Source organism: Periplaneta americana, chromosome 9 (assembly GCF_040183065.1).
Source record: "Periplaneta americana isolate PAMFEO1 chromosome 9, P.americana_PAMFEO1_priV1, whole genome shotgun sequence".
Classification (NCBI taxonomy): domain Eukaryota; kingdom Metazoa; phylum Arthropoda; class Insecta; order Blattodea; family Blattidae; genus Periplaneta; species Periplaneta americana.
The window spans coordinates 67,746,418-67,773,970 of record NC_091125.1 but is presented as its reverse complement, the minus strand read 5'-3'; the positions used below and the strand labels follow the sequence as shown (position 1 = coordinate 67,773,970).

Genomic DNA, 27,553 nt, shown 5'->3' with positions numbered 1-27,553 from the left:
AATTTTGTAAGCAGAGCTCATTAAAGGCTATACCTCTATAATTTTCGCATTTATTTCTTTCATCTTTCTTGTGGACATTAATAATTTTTGACACTTTCCTATCTTCTGGAATACGTCCCATGCTCCATATACCGTTTAAGAGTTGAATAAGTCTATTTTTGAGTTTTGTGCTTCCATATTTAAACAATTCTACATTCAATCCATCTATTTCTGGAGCCTTTCTGTTCCTTATCGTTGTCAATGTATTTTCTAATTCCATCTTAGTAATTGCATTCCATTGGGTTGTAACTGTTGTATCTGCGTTATAGGGATCTAGGGATCTCTTTGATTGTCTAAGAATGTTCGAAAAAATTATTTTTTTCCCACAAAGGTACGTTGTTTCATTCTTCATCGTGAACTTGCTTTAGCTTACATAGGGGAAATGATTTAATTAATTTTACACATCCTGCGGTTTTATTAAATTCGAATATGTTTTATTTTAACATATCCAACGTTTCCTAATTCCTTGATAATAATAATAATAATAATAATAATAATAATAATAATACTTACCCAATCCCTACTATCATATCCCACCTCCCTCAAATTTATTTTAATATTATCCTCCTATCTACGCCTTAGCCTCCCAAAAGGTCTTTTTCCCACAGGTCTTCCATCTAACACTCTATATGCATTTCTAGATTCGCCCATACGTGCTACATACCCTGCTCATCTCAAACTTCTGATTTAATGTTCCTAATTAGGTGGAGAATACAATGCGTGCAGTTCTGCGTTGTGTAACTTTCTCCATTCTCCTGTAACTTCATCCCTCTTAGCCCCAAATATTTTCCTAAACACCTTATTCTCGAACACTCTTAACTTCTGTTTCTCTTTCTCAAAGTGAGAGTCCAAGTTTCACAACCATACAGAACAACCGGTAATAGGCCTATAACTGCTTTATAAATTTTAACTTTCAGCTTTTTCGAGAGCAGATTGGATGAAAAAAACTTCTTAACCACATAATAACAGGCATTTCCCATATTTATTCTGCGTTTAATTTCCTCTCGAGTGTCATTTATATTTGCTATTGTTGCTCCAAGGTATAATAATAATAATAATAATAATAATAATAATAATAATAATAATAATAATAATAATAATAATAATAATAGTGATGTTGGAAATCAATTAATCCTTTTACGTTTCTCACCGTGAAGGCAGTATATTCTTTACTTAAAGCTAACGTTACGTTTATGATTGCGTTTGCTTACGAATGGACTGTTTTGACATATTTCTGTATGATGTTTATTTATCTTCAGCCAATTTACAGCAACAGATACTGTAGCCTATTGATTTATTGTACTGTCTTCTGATTTTCTATTTTGTTTTCTGCTTTGTCAGAATCCGCTCCGTTGTTACGAGAAATATTCCCGCAAAGCAAGGAATTTTAAATAGCTGTCCGGTAAATTTTGCTTGGGACTCTTTCAAATCAGAAAATAGTACTTTCACAGGCTGAAAATCTACGACAGAAGAACTCCGGTTTCACTGCCTTTCAGAGAAACCACCTTGTAATGTTGCATGAAAGTTTTTTCGTCATTTACAGTTTCTAAGCTAGACTATCATGAACATCTTCTATGACATGACCAGAACCCTGTCCTTCTGTTCACTCTTTGGAATAACATTTTATCGGAAACTATTGATAGATCGTAGGTGCTAATCTCAAGCAAGGCAATAATATTGAGTTTTGGTAAATAGCTCTGTTAAATGAAGTTATTTTAAATCTTTCTATAAACTTAGTGAAAAGTTTCAAATGAGTTGTGCATAAATGCAGCTCTGCAAGCTGTATGTTTAAAAATAAATAAATATAATAAGTTAATATAACAAAAACAAACATACAAAAATTGATATCAATTGTAAACAAAATATTTATGTTTCCACTTAAGCACTTATTTCATATTAAAATAAAATAACATGTGCAAATAAAATATAAAAATAATCATCATTCACCTTCAACGTGGACCCAAAATTCGTTCCAATCTAATAGAAATTTCAAAGTCGTCTATCCATCTTCTCGGGCACCCCACATCTCGATATCTAAAGCTCTGTACTGTATAAAGTAGGATAACAAAAATAAAGTTATTTTCTCTGCAAGAACAAATTGTGACTGATAATTGTTATACAGTATGTACTTCTTTCTGTTTTAATTTAACAAACATAAGATAGGACCTAAACTTATTACACGAAACTCAAGCGTTTATTTTCTTCCAGTAAATTTAAATATTGTTTCATTTTCTTTATAAGTAGTAAATGTAAACCGGTAACATTGACTGCATATAATAATGTTTTGCTAGAACAAAGATGCATATTGTTTTTTATATAATAATCACTCTAATATATAATCCAGTATATAATTCGTACTCATCAATAATTACGTGGACTGTCAAGAAAGATTGAGAATGATTTTTTTCCACAGATTCTTATTACTCTATTTCAATGTTTACATGATATTTTTCAAAGTAGTTCCTTCCTACTTTGAATGCACTTGTTATGGCGTTTCTTCCAGTCCTCGAACACATAATGCAGGCCCATTCTTTATCAGGTCCTTGAGAATCACCTCACATTTTTTGAGTGGTACTGCTTCAGATTGTTTACTAAGCTAATCTCCAATTGAACACAGCCGGTGGTCATTGTCCTTAGATGTGGATTTTTTGTATTATACTGGCCATTATCAAAATTTACTGCAAGATAAAAAGAAATTTGGCTTTCATTTGTAATTGTCCAATAATTTTCCGTAATAGGAAGAACTAATAATTTTATTGTTTCACTAATTAGGAGTAATATTATTGAAATATGTCATAATGTATCGCATTATAAACATTACCATAGACCCGTGTACGGAAAACGTTATTACCATTTTTATTTACTGTAGCAATAACTTGTTTATATATATATATATATATATATATATATATTTTTTTTTTTTTTTTTTCAGTGGGTGTTTTTGTAGTGTCGTAAAGGGCATTGGCTCGGTATATGCCCAGTAAGTAATTTATTTCGCTGTTTTCCTGCATTATTAGGTCAAAATCCACAAACAGCTGTTCATTCCGGAGTACTAAAGCATTACTGTTTATGTCCTTCGAATATGGCTTTCTTTAGTTCATTAGTGCGCGACGCTAATCGTTGTGGAATTGCTTCAGAATCAACAGCGATGAACATCGAAGACAGTGACCTAAGCCAGCGTTCGTCGTAAAATAAAACTATTTCTTTAATTGTAACTGATAGCAACCATTGACGATGGTTCCTGGCAGTGTTCATTTTGCGATCAGCACCGGAAATAAACTGAAGCTCAAGGATCTAGTACGTCTTAAAATCAGTTATTTTCTTCGGACTATTGACTTTGACTGCATTATTTGCGCAGGATTTGAGCGGCGACGCGGGCGAGCTGGCAGTGCGCACCACAGAGCTCACGTCTCTGGATGCAGATATCCGTGAGAGGGCACACAAACTGTGCCACGAGTACCTGCGCGGCGCTTGGAAGCGTATCTCTGCGCAGGAGCTCGTCATCAAGAAGGTCAGGTACGTGCGTCCATTGTTGACACGCTCACATGAATCTGTAATACAACAGGCAGCTGATGCCTTCTCGTTTAATGAGTCTAAGTTCGATAATCGGTAGAGTCGATAAGATTTGTGAGGGAGGGACCCGTGAATCCTGGTTGTCTCCGAGTCTCTTCAATTTTTTATTTCTCATTCCTCATTGGAAAATTTGTGTTCGCAAAAACAAAACAAAGAAACATATTATCTCATTACAAGTCGTGGCTGGATGTCAAGGCTCTCACCTCACGAGATAACGGGCATTGGGTGGCAATAGGGACTGTACCCCAAGAAGGAGAAAGTCTCAGCGGTCTGGTGATAACATTTGGTTGCTTAATAATTAGATAGAATTAGAAGATCTGCCACCTAAGGGCGCATGTTTTTTTATTGTCTGCTCCTTGTTCTCTTGATCTTTCGCTCCAGTAAATGACGTAATGCTCGGCAAATTCTTGCACTGCGTTTTCCCTTGGTTGGTGGACAGTCTGTTAAGTCCAACGTGCTGACCACTGTTGTCCCCAAAGAGACAGTTTAGTGCTCATTTCTGTTAGAGACTGAGTGACCCCCAACACCACAGTGCAGCCGGAAGAATTAAAGCAGTGGAAAAAGTCCATGACTTCATCGGTAATAGAACAGTCGACTTCCGACTTATAACTCAACACTTTAATCGCGACACTACCCATTTTGTTCTCACATTGACTATATTAGTTGAGAGAGAGGGGGGGAGGGGGGAGAGGGAGAGAGGGAGGGAGAGAGAGAGAGAGAAATTCCTTTATTGCATATTTGTTATTTATCACACACACTATAATTAATGCACGTATGCTGCCTATTAAGACCGTGTCCCCAAAGCTACATTTGCAGCTGAAGTGAACTACAGTGATAGATAGATACTTGATAGTTGAAGTGTAGATAGTTGATTGAATAACCGGATGTGACGTCAGAAGTCATGATCCAGAGCTACATAGTGTATAGCAATCAAGTCCATAGTAGCTAGTAAACGAAAATGTTTGCTTGATTGATGGCTTGTACACTAAACAAACATGGATACCTCATCAGGAATTGGAGCTCTGAAATCTGAAGATGGTTTGGAAGTGAAATAGTGTAAATGTAGGCTAATGTAGAGTAATGCTTTAACTTTGAACGTTGATATTGTTAATACCTTCTTTACATATTTAAAACTATTGTAATTAGGATCTTATCTATTCCACGTAACTCGTAATGAAACTGCATTGGAACACTGCATTCTAAATTCAGTGCTGCACCGTGATGGCATTGTTTTTTATAAAAATAGTCTAAGAAGAAGGCCGTGATTCAAGCATACATATCCAAAGTTCCATAGTGTGTAGTTCACTATCAGCTAGTAGCTAGCAACTAGTGTGTAATATATAGTAGACAGTATAGACTTAGCTTTGGGACACGGTCTGATCATATGTTGTTACTGAAACAGTAAGTTGTTCCTTCTGTGGTTGAGTGGTGTAAATATTGGGCCTGCCACGCAAGCAACCACAATTCGAGTCCCGGTCGCGGTTCGTACAAGGACAAAGTTAGGGCTTTTATCGGAGTTCTTTCGTTTCCCCATGTTACATATCAACATCCGATCTCCATTCCATTATTATTCCATAGCATTCCTCGATAGCCAACTGACGACTCACGGAGGTGGCTGATGAAGTTATACGAGTGGGGTTGCCTGCTCGAAACCTGGATAGCTAGTAAACCTTGGTGAAGTCAATTAGTGTGGAGAGTAATAGATTTACTAGGTTGCAGTGTTGGGTCGTAGTGACCTCCCAACAGTAAATTAAAGTAAAGCTCTTGAGTGAAGATGTATAGGTCTATATTTAGTTGTATAATATACGAAATATAAGTAATTATTGTATTAAATGAAGTTGGCCCTTATCTACCAACAGTGAATGATTTAGTCGGACTCATTTTCAGCCCAAACTCAGTCAACTGATGGCATCTCATCGAAGAGAGCAGGAATTCAATTTGGGACAATATCTGTGAGATTTTGGTAAACAAAGAGGATATAAGCCAGGTTTCTTCAGAGTACTTTGGTTTTCCCTGTTCCATTTTTACTGCGTCCTTAGCCTGTGTATTTGAATAGGAACCATTGCCATCACTGTTGTAGCGGCGGTCTCAGCAACCTTCTTTACTACTGCGCTCTGCCCGCCTGCCGTCCCACGATACACGGGGAGCCATCGAGAGTGCTGCTGCGTCTGTACGGACAGCTGCACGGAGAACGCGCCCTCGAGGGACTTGTCACCGAGGCCGTCATCTTCACCATGCTGTCAGAGAGCCAGCGTGGACCCCGCCTGCTGGGGGTGTTCCCAGGAGGACGCCTGGAAGAATACATTCCTGTGAGTAGTTGGTGCAGATTGTACCAAGGAACACGACGACGATAGTCTCTTTACAACGGTAAATTACAGTCAGTGTTCAATTTAGCTACGTTCTTAACTCTCCAAATATTAATTCGTTACTACCGTTGTCATCGACGCTAAATTACCTAGTAGTTCACACAGCGTTATGAACCGACTAAACCGGAAGCAACGTTCTGTTTCTCTCTTTCTGAGCTCTGTTGCCACATTAATGATGTAAGTTGTGTCCTCATTGAAGTTCTTCAGTTTGCCGCATTGGGTCGGAGTGTGGTAGCTGTGCTCCGATGGAATGATGGGACGAAATTGGTTATAAGTTTTGCTATTTTTAAATTTTTGAACTGATATTATGAATACGGTACCCATTATTTACAGGATTTGTCAGTTTTATAACATTAATATTATTGTTGAACTATGAAAACGTCTTTTTGTGTAGCCGATTTTCAGTCGGAAACAAAGTAGCTATATTAGCTATATTTGTTCAGTTGGTCAGTGATTAGATGTTGGCAAATCTGTTACGTTTGAATATTAAAGACACAATCCGTTGATGTGAACATATCGGGTAGGAGAGGGAATGTGTAGTCAGTAGTTCTAGTTTAATGTTCATTGTATTCATAGCCTTATATCAGATCAAAAACTAGCCTCTATGTAGAACGCATATTGTGGTTAAACATTTCATTTAAACTAATAAACCATTATGCTCTTTTGGGGAATAATATGAAAATTATATTGGAACTATAGTCCCGTCGCTCTAATTTCCGGCAGCCAATCGCGTTGCAGGTCGGCTACATTTAAACGTGTGCGTCTTGTGATTCGCTGATGAAGACGTTATTCAATTCTTAAGGCTCGATAGATACTTATTATAATCGCCCGCCATTTTGGCTCTTTCGTTGGCGTTCGCAGAAAGCAAACGAAGACGTTATTTGCTGAATTACAGTGCGTTTGATTTATTATCATAGGAGCTACGATATGATAATGTTTAACGGTGTGCAAATAGATTCCTCGTATGGTAGCTCGGCAACGAAAGAATAAAAATGGCGAACGATACTACCTACCTAGACTTTATAGAGTCTTCACTTCCTAAGACGTAAGCAAAGAGGAGGAGTCACGCCGGGAATAACAGCGTCGCGACTATAGTAATTTTCTTTGTACAATGGATACCTGTAATACCGATCGGGCTGCGTAACATGAGATGTAGTTCCGATTTTTGCCACCATTGGCTTGGGTTTAACATCGCTTCAATAACCTTTCGAAAGTATACATTAAGTTGAGATCTTTTTATGTTATCTATGGTTATGTCCATGTTAGACCACTTAAATATATACAAAAGGAAAATATGACAAACATAGTTTTTTTTTAACGAGGCCAGTGCTATCTCATCTATGTTACTTTTTCCCACGTCACCTATCCTACCTTCTGTTATATAATTTTGTAATCAAAGTAACTTCAGATTGACAGCCATGTATTAATTTGGTTTAGTTAACATCTATATTACTGACGTATTTGTCGTTACTATAGCCAAATTGGTATGATTCCAAAAAACGTGATTGCATTTTAATTTCCATTGTAGAAAGTGTTGCAGTTGATTTCAAGTTAGAATTCTAACCCTGGCCTTTAAATGTAGAAGATAAGTTTAAATGATCAACATGTCTGTAATTAGTGGCAGAGTGACGTCATGAATAACATACGCTGAACTTCAGTCCATGATAACGATGAAGTATGTGCTTGAATGTTCAATGGAAACGTTATAAACTTCTTATAGCCTATTAATTACATTCTTATCGAAAGTTTCCTCATTGCAGACAAACCTATTGTTGTTTACATGTACCTTACACTGACGTCAAAATACATAGGTAATCTTACTAAAGTCCATCCAAAATAAGACCAGCTCATAACATAAACAAATATGTACTGTATGTGCATAGCCCGTGTATGTGTTCTACTAACCCTATTCCAAACTGTTGTTATGTTGCAGCTTATTTATTTCAAATGTATTTTTGACATTTATACACCTCTCCGCGATATGGAATACTGTATCCAAATAAAAAACTGACGACACATATTAAACAAAATATTTAAGCTATTTATACATTTTTACAATTGCCAATTTATTCGACAAACTCAATGATTACTCGCCACCATATTTATTTTGCGTTGCCATAACAAATTTTTGTTTGTCAGTAATGCAGACCACTTTTATAGACAATTTTACATTATATGAGGCATTGTCTTTACAATAAATTTTAAATAATTCGTATACCCAGAAAACAATAAAGAACTCTTTCTTCCCTTCCACGCTGAGTATTTAGGGTAGTGTTTACAGCAAGGACGGTTCTTATTTTGGATAGACTACAGTGATATTTAACTTATATACGAGGGAGGATCGAAAAGTAATGCAGAACAATTTTTTGTGGCAATGTATTTAATAGGAAAGCAAAACGAAATAATGCAGAAAAAAGCCACAGGTTTTACCTATTTTTCAACACAGAAAACAAATCTCTCGACATATTTCCCCCATTGTGACATCAGATTCAGTACACGTTGTTCATAAAATTCCGTTTTCTGGGCGTATAACTACCTGGACACGACTGATTTCACTTCTTCATCCGAACCAAAGCATTGGTCTCCTAGGAATGTTTTCATTGGTCCGAAGAGGTGAAATTCAGATGGTACGAGGTCTGGACTGTAGAGTGGGTGACTGCCGCCTCATTGCCTCTGACATTGGGTGGAGTTGCAGCAATCACTGGTCGGCCGAAGCATGCTTCATTGGTAATATTTACTCAGCACTCTTCGAAGAATCTGCACCACCTGGGGCCTGTTTCTCAAAAATACTAGTTTAGTAGTTCACCAGTTACTAGTTACCAGAGTATATTTCACCAGCTCTAGTAGATTCTGTTTCTCAAACTATTTTACCAGTCTAGTAACTTGTGACAATTTTTCACTAGTTACATGATCTGTTTCACTAGTCAGCTGATTGAGTTCATTTGTTTATAGCCATTGGTAGGTATTGTTATTTGAGGTTAGAAGGCTAAGTTGTTTGTATTGTGGTTTCGATTTCTCTTTTCGGTTGAAATTCCATCAGTTGAAAGCAAATTAACTATACTCAATATGATTAATGAATCAAAGGATTATTATTCGGTGCTTTTTCAAGCATGTTAACAAAAAATGATGAAATAAACGAATGGACAAAAGTGTTGTAATGTGTGAGGCTATGGAACTGATACCTCAGAACAAAGATTATGCATACGTTAGGGACACTTACTGGCCCAACATTAAGAAAGCAATTTTGATAAGTAACAATTCAAGTTCACAGTATCGTAATTTGAACATATGATGTAGCTAGTGGATCTACTGCCGACATGAATGCCACTTATGACTTGATGAAAAATTCGCTAATTTTTTTTGTTTTACATTTTATCTATTCATAAATTATTGTCGTTATATATTTAATTTGTAGGTTAAAGTTGACAATGTCAGAAGAACTGGCAGTGGAGGAGGAAAGCTAGTAAAAATTAGTTGATGAATTGGTATTAGATTATTAGGAAAAAATTCTGCAAGTGTTGCTGGTCTAGGACAGAAAGACTAGATGGCATTGGAAAATAATCCCGATTTGTAGAGCAATTTGTATTTGAAGCTTTGCTGATAATGCAAGACTTCTATTTTTTTGTCTTGTTATGGCAGGTCCCACTATATTTAACAACTTTTCAAGCTTTTCAGTACTTTACCTAAACCGTTCATTATATTTAAACAATGCTCCCATAAAGGAATAATAATTGTTCTTTCTCGATACAGTTTTAGCTCTTCTCACAACTTCTTCATGACTTCATTCGGAATCACCAAACCAGATATTAAAAGAAAATAACTACAATATTTTGTTTTATCTGAGAAAGGTTGTCACTGGTAACTGATAATATAGAAATCACCAGTCTTTAGAGTCTTGTAGGAATATTCCTGTTGAATACTAGCGTAATCAACTAGATTAGCATTTTGAGAAACAGAATCACTTATGAACTGGTGAAATCGACCAATATTACTAGTCTGTGAACTGGTAACTACTACTTTACCCTTGTAGTTTCTAGAAACACAGACTTGTAAAATAAACTAATATTACTACTGTACAGACTAGTATTACTAGTCCATGAGTTTTGAGAAACAGGCCCCTGGAGATATTGCTACAGTCCAGACAATCAGCACCATATACCTCCAACATTTCTCTGTGGATTTCACTCGGACTTTTATCTTTTGCTCAGAAAAAACAAACTACACCTTGCTGCTTTTCACAAGTGGACGATGCTAGCATACGTTCCATCTTTACTCAATAGTTACCGCTCGTTCCGCCAGGGTGACACCTAATCGAGGCATTACTGTCTGTAGCGCAAGATTCAAAATAACTATCTGCCAAATTTGAACGTCATAACCAAAATAATATACTGTAAAGAAATATTGTTGTGCGTTATTTTCCTATCCTCCCTAGTAGGTACACCAAGGGCTGGTTGTATAAAGCGTTGGAACCAGTCCTAAGTGAATCCAGAGGCTTTATTTAGGAAAAAAGAGATTTAAAAAATTAGTAATTTAGTAGTACTTTTAAAGAAAAAAAAAATTTGAGAACAGTGCTCTTAATATTTAAATATTCCAGTGTTACAAATTCTTAAGCAATTAAACAAACAGTCTAGTTACTGCTCAAATGAAACCGAAGTGTTCCCTTTGCTACATTAATGGCTGTTACCTATTGTAAATAAAAGTACTTTTTTTGTTGTTAATTGAAATTTATATCTCTTTATGAATAAAATTGTGTGTGTTCATTTGTTCGCACCTATGTCATTTTAAGTAAGTTATAAGTAGGATAAGAAATTAAAACTAGGCCTATATGTGGAAACTGGAAATGTAGGCCTAATGTAAAGTGGAGTAAACTTGACCATAAAACAAAAATAAAATAAAAATGAAATAAATAACCATATTATATCAGCCATATTTGTAACTTAAAATAATAAAAAAAACACTTAAACGATGGAGGAAAAATAATGAACTTCAAAAATATACTCACTGTATCCTTCCTGTCATGCTGACTTCATATCACGGGAGTCGCGACGTCTCTGTTCTTCTTTGGAAATTTGCAGACCACCAGATACTTTCTCTTAAGTAATTATTATTTTACAATGTTTAAAAAGTAGTAATATTTATTTTCGAGAGTGGTGTCATACTTCCGGTGTTATGAAACAAACTTCCCTTGATTGTTTAAGGCCTTTCGTTTTTATGTCAGTTCGTTGTATTCTCTCTGTCTTTGTAAACATAATAATTTATACCTCTTAATACATACTATTTAACTCGTCATTGTACCTCAATTACCATCATTGACCACCTTAGATCTTGGTTTGAAAAATTCCAGTTATTTTTCATAATGTAACTTTAAATCCAAATTTGTGATGTACTAAATCCAATTAAAGCTCATAGAAGCTAATTTTACCTTACAAGTTGTCAGTATCCACTTTATTTACTCTATAATTCCGAAAGATTGTTTGCTATCTTTAATATACAGTAATTATATTTCATAACTTCTCCTGCCTACATCATTAGCACTGATGAGAGAATTCCCAGTGTATAAATCGGCCAAACTTGTAGATTCTTTATTCATTCCACAAGGAGATTTATTTCTCTGCATTTGAATAGACCAATGGCGTTAATAGTTTCTTTACATAAAGATTTTAGAGAATGATTTACCAAAGACAACTTAAATGATATGACACAACAATAAAAAAATAAAATCTTAAAATTTCTACAAAATAAAACAAAAATGATGGGCTTTGGCATCTCACAGTGTAAGAAAAATAAATCGAAATACAGTGTAAATAACAGCTATACAAGTCTCGAGGTTTAATTATTTAGGATATAGTATCATACATGAAAATTAGTGATGTAGAAAATGAATTTAAAAATTTAGGAAATTAATGGACAATCTTAAACGAACACGTCCTGAAATAAAGTTAAAATTTCATAAGTTTATAGTTATTCCAGTGCTAACATGTGGATCTGAAATGTGGACACTTATCATGAAACAAATTTGAAAAATATAAGCAGTAGACATAAAGTAGACATGATGTTACTCTGATCTTCAAGCATATACACCATGTTGGATCGCATAAGAAGTAGAGACTAGAAATGAGCTAGAATAGGTGGGTAATTCCATGCAAAACAGTATGACGAAAAACATTCATATCTCCAAATTTGTTAAAAATTGTACATTCAACTCTTTATTTGGTATATATTAATCATGTAAAAAATTATGTTTGCGACAGCTACCGTTTAAATGTAATGGACAGTTAAAATATATTTATTTGAGCACATAGCTCTATTTTAAATTTGTTTTCTGACCATAAGAATAATTACAAAAATTTTTTTAAAGATATCGTTAGATAGCTTACAAAATAGGTTATTAAGATCAGTGCAGCTCTGAAAATTGTGTTTAAAGAAATTCAAAAATATATTTTTAAAAACGCCATTACATAAAATTGAATACTTAAATTCGCATGAAAAAAATGAATGACAATTTACTGAGCATTTTCATTAGGCTGTCAAATTTTCATAATGGGATCTTCAAAAATAAGGAAGTTATAAATTAAAACAACTCGCCATGTAAAGGGTGATCTATGCCGCTGCGCCATGTACCAGCACTGCTGCTGGTCACTGCAAGAAGCGTTTCCGTGTTGACGATCAGTGCGCATCACATGTCTGATTTCAACTAGTTTCGGTACTTCTGATGGTTCAGAATAGGGTTTTATTGCTAACTTTCCATTAACTGGAACCACACAGTGAACACTTCTTGTTCCGGGAACAGTCTTGAGGCTGGCAAATCTTTGAGGATTTAGATTTTGTAACTACTTCTTCATGTTTTTCAATGGATGTGAATGACACAATGATTTCCTGTATATTGCATTTTGACCAATTCATACAGTCCTTTAGGAGTTGGAATTAGAGTTGCTGGCTTTTGCAGCGATTCGCTTGATTATACCCCTTACACTGTCACTGGGCCATTTACCGTGACTAGTTCCAAAAGAATGCCACTCTGCAGGTATTTGAAAATCGTGTTCATGATTGAGTAGATTAACGGATTATTTTCGTTCTTGTATTCGCTAGCTGCTCCATCACTGAAATCATATATTTTAGATATTTCGGTATGTGTTTGTTTCAGATGTTCTATCATTTTCCTTTAAAAATTATGAACTGTTGCATTATCGTGAACTAAGCATTCCGAAATTATTGAAAAACAAAGGTTCTCTAAAGTACCACCAACTGAATTTCTGTAATATACTGTGAATGGGTGTATTGTTGCTTGAGAAGTACTCCAGTGATGACCTTGTGTAGCATCCTGAATAATGAAACTGTAATTCTCTGAAAAATCACCAATGATAATGAACTCACCGGGCGTTATTTCATTTTTCAGCTACTTTAAATAATTTGCTTGGGACTTTGCAATGAAGTTGTGTACATTATCTTGAATTTTTTAAGCCAACCAATGAAGTTATTAATGAAATTTATACAGTCACTTTTCACTAAAATCATATTGGCCCTGTCAGTTGTCCATTCGTTGTACTATATTTCTACTAAATTTCTCTGTAACAATGACGTCAATATTTCTGACAGATTTCTCATAGGTACATTTGAGCCATTCAGAGCAGAAGTGGTGTAAGTCAATTTTGACTTACACCACTTTTGCTCTGAACGGCTCAAATAAATGATATACAAAATACAATTCCTACTTTCTCTTTGTTTTTTTTTCTCTCTCTCTCAATCTCTCTGTTCTTCGTATATACATTTACAGGCAAAATATATATTCATGTCATTTAAATTTATATAATAACGACCGAATCATTAGCCTAGTTTACTTCAGCTGTTCAGGAGGCTTCTTCACTCGTTGAATTTCCCGCCTCTGTTTGTAAACATTCTTTTTCGCTTGTTGATTTGTCGACCTTACTTTCAGTCCCAACAACTTCATTAATTATTTCAATGTTTGAAATCTTCTGGAAAAATCGTTCTCAAATAGCAATGCGGGACCTTTTTACACATGCTACTTGTCACTTTTCTTTTACAGACTTGTGACGAATGTTTTTAAAGCCCGAAAGTGTTGCAACACCACAGATGACGCCAAATTTTCGTCTTTAATTTAGGCATATTGAACACTTACAACTTATAATGACAGAACAGATCAATATCGCCATCTAAACTGAAGGGAAAAAGTTACAATGACAGAACAGAACAGAACAGAATCACCCTCTAAACTGAAGAGAAAAAGTTGCGCTGAGATTATAACAGGAAAAAAAAAAAAAAAAACTCTCACGTGAAATCTATTAGCGTACAGTTGAGCGGATGTCGCAACATCTAGCATTTGTCATATCGATCGCTAAGCACGCGTGTGGATGTCTGGTATGAGTGCGTGACGTAATACACTGCACGTGACTTTGATCCTTAATGGCAATATTTGCAATTCTGGTTTATTTAATATTTCCCAAAGTATTAGAGATCCCATCATAAAATTTTTGTAGTAGATTAAGAAATTGTTTATCTCACCGTAAAAAATAGAGCACGGTAAAAAAATATCCGATTTTAAAATATTAACATTTCTTTATTTTACTGTAAGTTTTAATACACGTTCGAAGTAAAAATCCATAATAACTCAGAAGTAAGTTTAAATATTACAGTCATCATTGTATTGACACAATTCTTACGTTGATACTATGAAGCATGTCATTTCAATAATATTTTTAACAATAGTCTACATATCATCTCCCCGAATATTTCATCCTTCATTACTTTTCAAGCATTGGTGAGATGAAGTTCATATTAGGCCATTTAACTATTTATTATTATGACATTCATTTACTAGAATATTGAAAAAATCCAGAACTTGACGTTACAAATTTTAAAATTTTGTATGGAATGACCCAGGTGGTTATAATTAAACTGACGGTGTCCAGCGTGTCACAGCACGGACAGTAATGATCGTAGGAATGTGAAACCTCGTAGATATGCTAATTAAGTAATGCGCTCGCGAATTATGAAAAAAATTAGTTCCAAGTCTTGCCACCAGATGAAAATATGGCGCTGTAAGCAGTCAGAACGTGGTATGGGCGCAGGAAAAAGGCAGGAAAGATCAAACACATGAACACCTCGCAGGCCTGTTACGTTTATAGGGACTTGCTTGTGTAACATTGATTCCAGCTTTACAAGAACGCAACTGTGACCACACCATTATTTTCATGCAAGATAGGGCAACACCACATGTCACTCGCCAGGTGAAAGATTTGCTGCGAGAAACTTTCAATAACGACATCATCTTTTGGCAATTTCCAGATGCGTGGCCTTCAAGATCTCCCGACCTAAATCCATGTGACTTCTGGTTGTGGGGATATTTGAAAGATCGTGTCTATCAGGGATATATCTGGCCTCTGCCTAATCTAAAGGCTTAGCATACAACGACATATCGCTCTGATTTAACCAGATATACTGCGAGCAACTGTCGACTATGTTATGGATGCAACATGTTGTTGAGGTGGGAGGCCATGTTGAACAGTGTTTGCAACCATAGTTCCTAATAAACGTGCCAGAACCACCGTTATCATGTGTTTGATCTTTCCTGCCTTTTTCCTGCGCACATACCACATTCTGACTCCAACATACACTGCTCTGGTTCTGACTACTTACAGCGTCATATTTTCACCTGGTGGTAAGACTTGGAACTAATTATTTTTTGTATAATTTGCGAGCGCATTGCTTAATTAGCATATCTACGAGGTTTTACACTCCTACGATCATTACAGTCCATGCTGTGCCATGCTGTGCCATGCTGAACACTGTCAGTTTAATTATAACCACCTGATATAATAAAAAAACATAATATAGAAACAATTTGTTTACACATTCTATGTTTAGAATGGAACCAGAGTACAATTTACAAATCTGCCTTCTATAATAAATTATTATAAAACTATTGGAAAACGAAATGTTGGCAGAACTAGAAAACGCTGGAGAGAACAATTTTAAAATAAAATGAAACATTGTGAAACCGGAATATACCAGGACATTTAACTCGTGCAATTGATATTTTCAGTCATACATGAACAATACAAATTTATTGTTTTCATATTAGTCTTTTTAGTAACCATACGGAGTATTTTTTGCTTTCCGTGATATTGTGTTTGACGAGAATATCTTTCAAAGAACGTAGAAGTGAATGAGTTATTTCCAGTTGACAGTATTGTTATTATTATTATTATTATTATTATTATTATTATTATTATTATTATTATTATTATTATTATTAACAACACGCTAAGCAATAGCGAATTGCCAATAGTAGGTTAGCTGTGAAATCAATTCAAATTTCAAATTTTCAAATTTCAAATTTATTCACAATTTACATTTTAAATGAAAACATTGAATAGATACCCGAAATGAGCATATGCTCGTGCTCGGGTACAGTCCAGTAGTCTACATAAATTTTACAGAGAGACAAGAAGAAATAAGAATACTGTTACATATAAATAATTAATTTTTTTTATTGCTGGTTTAACTTCCCGTCTTAGTCTTGCATGTCATGTCTGTAGATGAGAGGACGATACGATTCCCTAGCCTAGGGTTAGCAGAGCGTAGAGAACTCCACTCTGACGTACAAAGGATAGAACGTTAAGGAGAGGGACATCCATCCATGCCTAAGGCAGGATTGTACTTACGAATCTTTAGATCGCGCAGTGTAGGAGGAACGCGTCTTAGATCTTGTGGCCATAATAATTAATAAATATGCACATTATAAATTTCAAATGAAAAAGGGTGGTAATTTATTATTACTGTACACATTGGTGCTGCTGGAGGACGGGATGTGAGATTGAAAATTATTATTGTAAAAAGATCGTGAGTTCTCATACCTTTCATAGGACATTTACTCTAACATTGTCCGTGAAAGACTAAGCTGTGAGACTTGAAAATATCACAAATATGTTCTCTTAATCACAATAATTTTTCTAGTAACTATTAGCTACGTGATGAAAAGACACGAAATTTTCACGAAATTACTGTCACTTTTTTACCATAAGTAAAGATTTTTCATTCATTTTTCACGAAAAATTAGAAAAATTTTCAGCAAAAAACCTGATCCAGATTATATTATATTTATATTATATTATATTTTACATTGTGTTGTATGTTATGTGTTACGTGTGTTATGTTTTGTGTGTGTTTTTTTGTCTTATATGTTTTGTGTTATGTTATATTATATTACATATTATATCTTAGAATTATATTAGAATATTGACAATTCTAGTAATTATAGTATTAAAAATAATGAAAAATTGTAAATTTAGGTTTATATATTCTTACTGTGTAGTAGACATAAGACAAATTGTATTCTATACTTCTTAATTTAAATTGAGTAATCCCCCCCTGAGCACGAGTTCTAGTCTTTCAGGGATGAGTTAAAGTTTTATCTGTTTATATTATATTTTATGTTACAATTATTAGCAAAATAAATACAAATAACCTTCCACCATTAAAACAAGAAATGTTAGCTATTTTACCAGTAGAATGGTCTTTCAACATGAAGTTTTCTTACAGGATCTCCGGCATTTTACATAAGCTTAGTTTTGACATAATAATCTTCCCGTGTGTTCGTACAGGCACGACCATTGTTAACAAGGGAACTCAGTGACCCAGTTCTGAGTCAGCTGGTAGCTCAGAAACTGGCCCAGATACACATGATGGACGTGCCCATCAACAAGGAACCGAGATGGCTGTGGGACACTATGAACAGGTGAGGCGTGTTAGTGTGACTATATTCCTTCTAGTCTATAACATCAGGTCTCTGATAAATGAAGACTTAATAAATGCTATTTTTTACACTGACATAAACGGTTTCACTTTAAGATGGATTTGCTTTGTAGCTATTATATTATATGATTACAAAAAAAAAAGTAATAATGTTTAAAAGTAGCAGGAAGTAGAGGAACTAAACGAAAACGAAGACAAGTATTATTGTACATCTTGATTACACAACTTTTAACACTATATCACTTCGGAAAACGTATTATTTGTCTTTCTTGTATTAAATTTTATATTACCTCATTAACATGTTTCAGCCTGCTATCAGCCATCTTCAGAACTGGTTGTTGCTGGTCTTGGCGCCTTTTGTTTGCGTTTCCTGTGGGGTTATGTTTGTGTAGTGTAATGTGAAGTCAAAGAGTGTCAGAACACACACTCTTTGACTCCACATTACACTACACAAACACTCCACAGGAAACGCAAACAAAAGGCGCCAAGACCAGCAACAACCGTTCTGAAGATGGACGATAGCAGGCTGAAACATGTTAACGAGATAATATAAAATTTAACACAAGAAAGACAAATAATACGTTTTCCAAAGTATTATTGGTCTTCAACTATCGATTCAGTTTAAAAATAATGAAGTTGGATGTCCCATATCTGAAATTTATGACGTGTAATAAACTATGAATATGAAATTCATTGCGTGTCTGTGAGGAGTAAGATGCTAGTGATGGTTAAAATAAGAAATTTGTACAAAAAAATGAATTAATTATCCTCGAATCGCCGCAAAGATTTTCCACATTTGTTCCAAGACACAGAACCGGAACAAATATGTACAAAATGTTATCATAGGGTACGATGAACCTGAAGAACTGTACAAACTACAGAATTGGGTGAATGAATAGAAGATTCTAACGTATAATAGAATTCTTAAAATTGATACAATACATAGAAGAGTAATATCAATATATACATATATCGCACCCTTACAATAATACTGTTGTACCTACCAAAAGCTAGCCAAAAGTTAGTTTTGAGTAAATGCAAGATAAACATTCCTAAGTCGTATGCAAAATCAGAATTACCAAGTATCAGTATGAGTTCTGCAGACTTTGCACTTGAACTTAGAGATAAGTCACTTCTGCTGTTTGACAGACGATTGGATAAAGATTACAAAACTGTCTGTAAATCAAAATTCAATTTTTGGGAGTCACGACAGTAGTATTTTAGGGGTGCGATATACACAGGGTATAAATGATATAAACTTCCGATATTATACAGACTGTACATCTCGGTCTACCAAACATGATATGTATTGAAATTTTGTTTTTTTTTTTTTTTTAATTCCTGAAATACAGAGTAGTCCAAAAAAATATATATGCACTGTTTGCTCATCAATAACTTTGGAACAAATTTAGATAAAATTCTCTTTTTTTGGTAAATTGTAGCTTAATGTAGGTGTTCGAAGTGGCCACCATCAGCATCCAAACAATGCTGATGCCACCGAATTGCTCCATGAACTAAGTTCTGTAACATGTCCAGTGTGAGAGCTGCACATGACGTTAAATTTCGGTTCTTGTAGCGCATCCAGTATAGCTGACGTTTCCCGATAAACAACATCCTTTAAGGTTTCCCATAGGTAGAAATTGGTGTTAGGTCTGGCGACCCTGATAGGTACTCGACCTATCCATTGTCCAGGTAGAGTTTCATCCAGATACACCCTGACATCTCGATGATAGTGGGCTGGGGCTCCAACTTGTTGCAAATAAAATCTCTCGTCTCCATACAGCTCTCGGATGGAGGTACAATTGTTGTCTGAAGCATCTCGAGATATACCGCACTGGTAGCTGTGCCTTCAAAGAAGGACGGCCCAATCAAACCCAGAGGACAAACCATACCACACATAAAGTCCAGGTAAATTGATGGCTTTGTCCTGATGGATGTGCGGATTTTTGGGGGTCCAGTATATGTAATTATGACGGTTTACAGTACCATTCAGTTTGAATTGTACCTCATAAGACCAGACAATGTTCCCTGAAAACTTCCCATGTTGTCAAATCATTCACAGTACTCAATTCGTCGATCAGGGTCATCCTCATTCATTGCATGCAGTAGTCTCGAAATGTACACCTTCCACTTTGCAGTCTTGAAAATTTGCTGTACACTTGATCGACTAACTCCAGTTTCACATGCACACTGTTTCACAGACTTCTGTGGTGAACGTGTACATTGTTACTGCTGCGGAGGTAGCTGCAGTTGTTGCTGTTACAGGTCGTCCGAACATCCTTTCTGCACATCATTAACAGTATCACTGGCTCCGAATTTGTGCCGAATATGAGCAGTTGTTGGACGTATCAGTGGTATTGTTTGAAACTCATTCTGCCATTGTCGCCATACCTCGCTAATGTTTTCAAACATAAAATACCATTTCCAAATCGCCTTCTGTTGTTCGAACGACAACCTTGCATCCGTCATTTTGTTTTCACGCTACATCTGCTCGCTCACCTCTTCACTTCCAATTAACAATATTAAGCTACAATTTCCCCGAAAATGAGGATTTTATCTCAATTTGTTCCAAAGTTATTGATGAACAAACAGTGTACTGGTATACATTTTTTTGGGCTACTCTCTATCATGTTTCTAGAATTGATAGTCTAATAGTTACTGTTCGAGTAAATGTGAACATCATTTTCAATGAACTTCCTTTCAACACACGCTAACACCATCACAATAGAGAGACAACAGAGTACCCTGATTTGCAAACAAGGATATCACCACGGCTGCAATGTACGTGGCAGAGAAGTCAATAGTGACGGTCTACTATAATTTCCAAAAACATTATAATCACAGATAACATTCTTTCTAGGGAAACCACAAAAGTTACAGAAAACTTTTGTAAGGTCTTTTTTGTTCAGTAATTTATGCTCTATCACCAGTATTTTTGTTTGCAAGTTTGATATTATCATTAGTGCTATGATGCATAAAATTTGTAGGATGCACTAAATAGCAAAATAGTAAAACAAAAATAAAATCATATCACTTGTATGAATGTCTACAAGATTCTGCCATGGTGCAGAACTTGGTAGAAAATGCTATATTCAGAGGCATAGACGAAGCAAAGTTGTTACATATATGAGACATGCTTCTGTGCCGAAATTAATACATTTCAGAACCACCAGCTCGTAATATCTAAAATACATAATAGGCCTTACATATTCAAATATATTCCTGTCTTCTGGTGTCAAAATTATTCTGAAATTTAAAATCAGATGGAATAAATGCAATAGTAAAATTCGTATCCGAGATACACATGTTAGTAGGATTGCGATACTGTAATACAGTACCAAGATATAATACCAGTCAATAATTAGTTACATATTTGCTATATTACTTTGCCATACAAATTATAGGCTCGAATGCTCAACATAATAACCTCAGTCAAATTCTCCACGGTATAATGAGACAAGTAACTCAATCTAGTCGCATTAAGAGTACTCAGTGTAGTCACATTAAACCACTCAGGCTAGTCGCTTTAAGAGTACTCAGTATAGTCGCATTAAGAGTACTCAGTGTAGTCACATTAAACCACTCAGGCTAGTCGCTTTAAGAGTACTCAGTATAGTCGCATTAAGAGTACTCAGTGTAGTCACATTAAACCACTCAGGCTAGTCGCTTTAAGAGTACTCAGTATAGTCGCATTAAGAGTACTCAGTGTAGTCACATTAAACCACTCAGGCTAGTCGCTTTAAGAGTACTCAGTATAGTCGCATTAAACCACTCAGGCTAGTCACTTTAAGAGTACTCAGTATAGTCGCATTAAGAGTACTCAGTATAGTCGCATTAAGAGTACTCAGTGTAGTCACATTAAACCACTCAGGCTAGTCGCTTTAAGAGTACTCAGTATAGTCGCATTAAGAGTACTCAATGTAGTCACATTAAACCACTCAGGCTAGTCGCTTTAAGAGTACTAAGTATAGTCGCATTAAACCACTCAGGCTAGTCGCTTTAAGAGTACTCAGTATAGTCGCATTAAGAGTACTCAGTATAGTCGCATTAAGAGTACTCAGTGTAGTCACATTAAACCACTCAGGCTAGTCGCTTTAAGAGTACTCAGTGTAGTCGCATTAAGAGTACTCAGTATAGTCGCATTAAGAGTACTCAGTGTAGTCACATTAAACCACTCAGGCTAGTCGCTTTAAGAGTACTCCGTATAGTCGCATTAAGAGGACTCAGTGTAGTCACATTAAAAGTATTCTTAATGTCGTCTATCATCTGATATTTTCTTCTGCCCCGAACTCTTCTCCCGTTCACCATTCCTTACAGTGAATCCTTCAGTAGGCAGTTTCTTCTCAACCAGTGACCCAAGCAATTCCTTTTCCTTTTCCTGATGAGTTTCAGCATCATTCTTCCTTCACCGACTCTTTCCAACACAGCTTCATTTCTTATTCTATCTATCCATTTCACATGCTCCATTCTTCTCCATATCCACATTTCAGATGCTTCTAGTCGCTTCTCTTCACTTCGTAGTAATGTCACACTCCAACTCCACACAAAGATTTCACTAGACTCTTTCCTAGTTCTTTCTCCAAAAGTCTTCAGAAGAAACTCCTTTTTTTAGTAAAAGCTTCGTTTGCCATTGCTCTTCCCCTTTCGACTTCCTAGCAGCAGCTCATGTCACTGCTTATATCATACCTCAAGTATTTGAAGCTGTCCACTTGCTGTACTGCCTCATTCGCACGTTTATCTTCTTTATTTTTCATCAGACAAGCATGGTCTTCGTCTTGTTTATATTTATCTTCATTCCATAGGTACTGCTCACAGCTGTCATGTAGCTCGAGTAGCATATCCCTTAATGTCGTCTCCTCTTGTGCTAACAACGCCATATCATCAGAAAATCTTATGCACTTTATTCTTCTTCCTCCTGTTATCATTCCTCCCATATTTTGAAAACAGTTCTTCACTAAATCCTCCAAGTAGATGTTGAACAGGATAGGTGATAAAGGGCATCCTTGTTGTACTTCTCTCCCCATTTCACTTCCTTCAGACATTTCTTCTCCTATCATGACTTTGACTCGTTATTTCATATAGGTTACAATTTTATTATTGCTAACACAGGAATACTAGAAATGGGATTAAACGAAATATTAATATGACTAGATAGTACAATTTAAAACAGACTACATTGAATTCTATAAATCCGATTTCATGGAACAGTATAAATGCGACTAAATGGACTACTGTAAATGCGACTACCTTCATGGAATAATAAATTATAATTTCTTCTATTCTACTTTTCTGTTTTTTTTTTCTATTCTACAAAACTGTTTAATCTGTTTTATGTTCAAAATCTGTTAATTAATAGGCCTACACATATTTCCATTTCTCGTAATATTTACCATTCCAATTTTTACTGTATTTCAGGTGGCTGGACAGCATTCAGGATTTTACAAGTTTGAAGCACGAGGACCCTGTGTCAAAGACGAGGGCCAACAAGCTCATGAGCTACAGTCTGAGACTAGAATTGGATTGGCTCAAGTGAGTTTAGTACTGTTTGTTGTCCTACACAGAGACAAATCAAGAATGGTATGGGCCTCCAGCAAAAGTAGCAATTAGACCCCTTGAGCAAAACATAAAAATAAATAATTATAGCAATAATAATGGTAAGAATAATAATAATAATAATAATAATAACAAACCTTTTTGATGTTAAATGCAGGGACGAACTTAATTCATAGTCACACATTTATTAACGCTCGTCCCTAAAATGCTAATCTCTAGAGAGAATCTTTTCAGCACTTTGAGAAAGCAAAATAGTGAACTGTGTCTTCAAAATCAGTTTCCGACAAATTTCATATTCATTACACATAAAACTTAAATTATTTAACTCTGGTTGTCCCATGCAATTTCTTAATTCATCTTTGATTAAGTTTAGCTTGGAAAATGAACATTCTCCAAATGCATTGATCACAATATCAGAAAAATTCTCATAACAATTTTCATATTAGGGAATGCTGACAAAATATTCTCATTTGTCATGTAACCTGTCTGTACAGGTTATTAACATTAAGATATTTATTATCCTGATCATCTCCAGCAAATTCTACCAAAGATTTCATATTCACTTTCAGAAATGCAGCAAAGTGGTGACATTCAGATATCAGCTCTGCAGAAATAAATATATAAATCAACAGTTATATTACCGGTTCTGTATGGTTGTGAAACTTGTACTCTTACTTTGAGAGAGGAACAGAGGTTAAGGGTGTTTGAGAATAAAGTGCTTAGGAAAATATTTGGGACTAAGAGGGATGAAGTTACAGGAGAATGGAGAAAGTTAAACAACATAGAACTGCACGTATTGTATTCTTCACCTTACATAATTAGGAACATTAAATCCAGATGTTTGAGATGGGCAGGGCATGTAGCACATATGGGCGAATCCAGAAATGCATATAGAGTTTTAGTTGGGAGGCCAGAGGAAGAATGACCGTTGAGGAGGCCGAGACGTAGATGGGAGGGTAATATTAAAATGGATTTGAGGGAGGTGGGATGTGATGGTAGAGACTGGATTAATCTTGCTCAGGATAGGGTCCTATGGCGGGCTTATGTGAGGGTGGCAATGAACCTCCGGATTCCTTAAAAGTGTACTTATGTACACACACACATACACACACATAAATCAATATCTTTGGTATAATAAAATATAAAATATGCAAAAATGGTTATTGGAACATAAATTATTTGAATGGCTTCATTGTTACGTCAATTGTAATGATTCTAAGATGAGAGAGAGAGAAAAAGCATGCGAGAGAACTGAATGGTCGCAGACTTGACAAGACTAGACTTCCTAATTTATGTAGAGTCACTCTGATTGAAACATATTGACAGAGATGTTAGTACAGTACAGTATTGTCGAAGCAAGGAGGATATAGAGGAGCAACAAACAATATCTTTATTGTTGAATGAAATAAGTTTAGCTCCAAAAATGAATACTTGATTTGACACGCTTTTATTATTATTATTATTATTATTATTATTATTATTATTATTATTATTATTATTATTATTATTAAATGGGCTTCTTGTGGCTAATCACAATTATGAGAAGTACCGATAAAGGTAATGAGGTGGCTACACCCCGTGGTATATCAAGGCAATTGTAGATAGATAGATGGGTAAAGTAAAATTAAATTTCGCACCAGCTTTGTCATTGCGCGTTACATTCGCCATTAAACATTTTTTTTTTATTTCAAGCCTTTAAAAATCGAGGTGCGCATTAGATTCGAGTAAATACGATATATAAAAAATGTACGACTGAAATTTTTGGTAGAATAATTATATTTCATGATTCCTCTTATTCCACTCTTACTTATATTTTTATTTTCCATTCATTACTGTTAGCATTATTATTTATAAAAACTAAACCATGACCAAATGTCATGCTGCCATTCGAAAGATTCCACAGACTTGAAAATAAATGGCAAGTGCAACAAGTCCGAGAAGGAAAAGAGTGTTATCTCTATTTGATACGTTTTTCATAGAATGACAAATTTCTTATGTTTGACAGGGAATTCCTGGTGAGCATCAGGTCGCCTGTCGTGTTCTGTCACAATGACCTGCAAGAGGGAAACATCCTGCTTCGACTGGACGGGGAGGAATCGCAAGTCTCTCAGCCCGAGCTCGTTGTTATAGACTTCGAGTTTTGCTCCTACAATTATCGGGGTTTCGACTTTGCCAATCACATGTGCGAATGGGTATATGATTACAGCAATGAAGAGCCTCCCTACTTCTGGGCCTCTCATGAGAACTTCCCGTCGCTCAAAGAACAGGTAAACTTACTAGAATAACGTAATAACAATATACATTTTCTGTTTACTACAATGATGCGAGTAATATACTATACTCGTACTTCCTTTTATTGCACTGGAGGACAAAGGCTGATTGGGATTTTCCAGTCTCTGATTGGATCAAAAACCCTAATAAAACTAATATTCAACCCTTGCGGTGAATTTCGGCGAAGTCTGGAGGGCTTAATTAGTCAAATCCACTCTCCTCACCTTCATGCTAGAGTCCTCTGGGATCTTTTAAGATGCAAAAGAGAGAGTGGTATGCGGAAAGCAACAGGAAGCTCCGCATTTATCTTCCCAAAGAAAAACTGCAAACATGATGCGAAGACAAAAGGAAGGCAAAAAATAGGAAAGATTGAAGAATTCTGGAATTGCAGTGAAGGACCTTCCATTTGGCACAGCACTATGTATGTATATGTATACTGCACTATGCTGTATTTACTGTGTTGCACACGTATGCTGTGTATTGCCATATACGATACTGTTCTATATTGTACATTATACACTGAACTGTGTCTGTAGGCCTACTATATATTACACTGTAATATGTATTGTCTTGTGTATTAAATATAGTGTATTACAGTAGTACAACGTAGTTTGTATTATGTGTATTTTTTTTCTCTGTTCTGGATGAATTGCAGCCTAAAGGTTTATTGTACTCTGTAGTGTATATTTACTGTGTATTGTAGTGCTGTGTGTTGTAGTGTGTAGTTTATTGTTTATTACACTTTTTAAAATGTTGTGTACTGTAATGTGTGTAAACCTAAACACGTACAGTACTATGTGTATCTAGGGTTACCACTGCAGAAATTTTTATTACTGCACAAATCTGCACCAAAATTGCCGAATTACATTATTATCAATATTATTATTATTATTATTATTACTATTATTATTATTATTATTATTATTATTATTATTATTATTAAATGGGGATATTTAGATGAAACGCGATATTCAAGAAATAATAATAACGGCAACAATAAATAATTGTAGATTTCAACTGCGAATAACTGTTACTTAAAAATCGAGTAGCTAGTGAGCGCGTTAACAACGGGTCAGGGTTGTCAACTTGGTAAGTTAGCTAGCATCTATACAGAGTTTAATTCTGGTTGAGTACTTCAATGGTATATGTAGCTGTGTTGAGAAATGTCAAGAAGACAGCTCGCAGGAGGATAACGGCATAGCAGAGAATAATTTACGAAGTTCCAAGATACTGCTGACTCTTACAAAATAATTCTTCACATTACTTCTACATAATTCTGCTATAATTGTTTATGTTACTTTTATTTTGTAATTAAAATGAATTTGAGGGAGGTGGGATATGATGGTAGGGACTGGATTAATCTTGCTCAGGTTAGGGATCGATGTTGGGCTTATGTGAGGGTGGCAATGAAACTCCGGGTTCCTTAAAAGCCATAGTTAAGTAAGTAAAAGCCATAGTTAAATATCAAGTAACTTACACAATGTAAATTTTCATGAATATTAGACTATTGCCTTCACATATATTCGGTTGTATTTTTTAATAGATACTGCACAAAATTTGTTTTATTACTGCACATATTATTGTTTTATTACTGCAAACTAAAAAAATGATTACCAGATGTCCGGATTTCGCTGGACATATCCTGTTTTCTTTCCTTTCTCGCCATTTCTCAGTGGACTAAAGAGAAGAATCGTCTATGTTTGGAATCCATTGAGGAATTATGTTTGTAAAATTTAAATTAAGACATCCATCTCGTGTGGATTTCCACAAGTATTTACTACTTGGTGACAAACAACATTCCTTGCTCAAACAAATTGGGTTATCACTTATCAGAGAAGTACCAACAATTAGGGTAGTGTAAGAGCTTATATTTTATAGTCTGTATAGTTAAATAGTTAATTAAAAAAAGTAAACAACAATTTTATGGTAAGCTTTGTCATGTAGGCAGCCTTCACTTGGAGGAAGCTGAATAAAATTTA

The 27,553-nt window shown here is 35.3% G+C and overlaps 1 protein-coding gene across 1 annotated transcript in view; it reads left to right on the top strand.

Moving 5' to 3' along the window:
- The window catches only part of LOC138706049 (choline/ethanolamine kinase-like), a 110,316-nt gene that overhangs the window by 78,093 nt on the left and 4,670 nt on the right, over positions 1–27,553 (top strand). Inside the window, exons 3-7 of the mRNA XM_069834952.1 lie at positions 3,398–3,555; positions 5,693–5,921; positions 17,600–17,733; positions 23,166–23,279; positions 25,309–25,570. Coding sequence (XP_069691053.1) covers positions 3,398–3,555; positions 5,693–5,921; positions 17,600–17,733; positions 23,166–23,279; positions 25,309–25,570 — 897 coding nt within the window. The remainder of the gene's footprint in view (positions 1–3,397; positions 3,556–5,692; positions 5,922–17,599; positions 17,734–23,165; positions 23,280–25,308; positions 25,571–27,553) is intronic.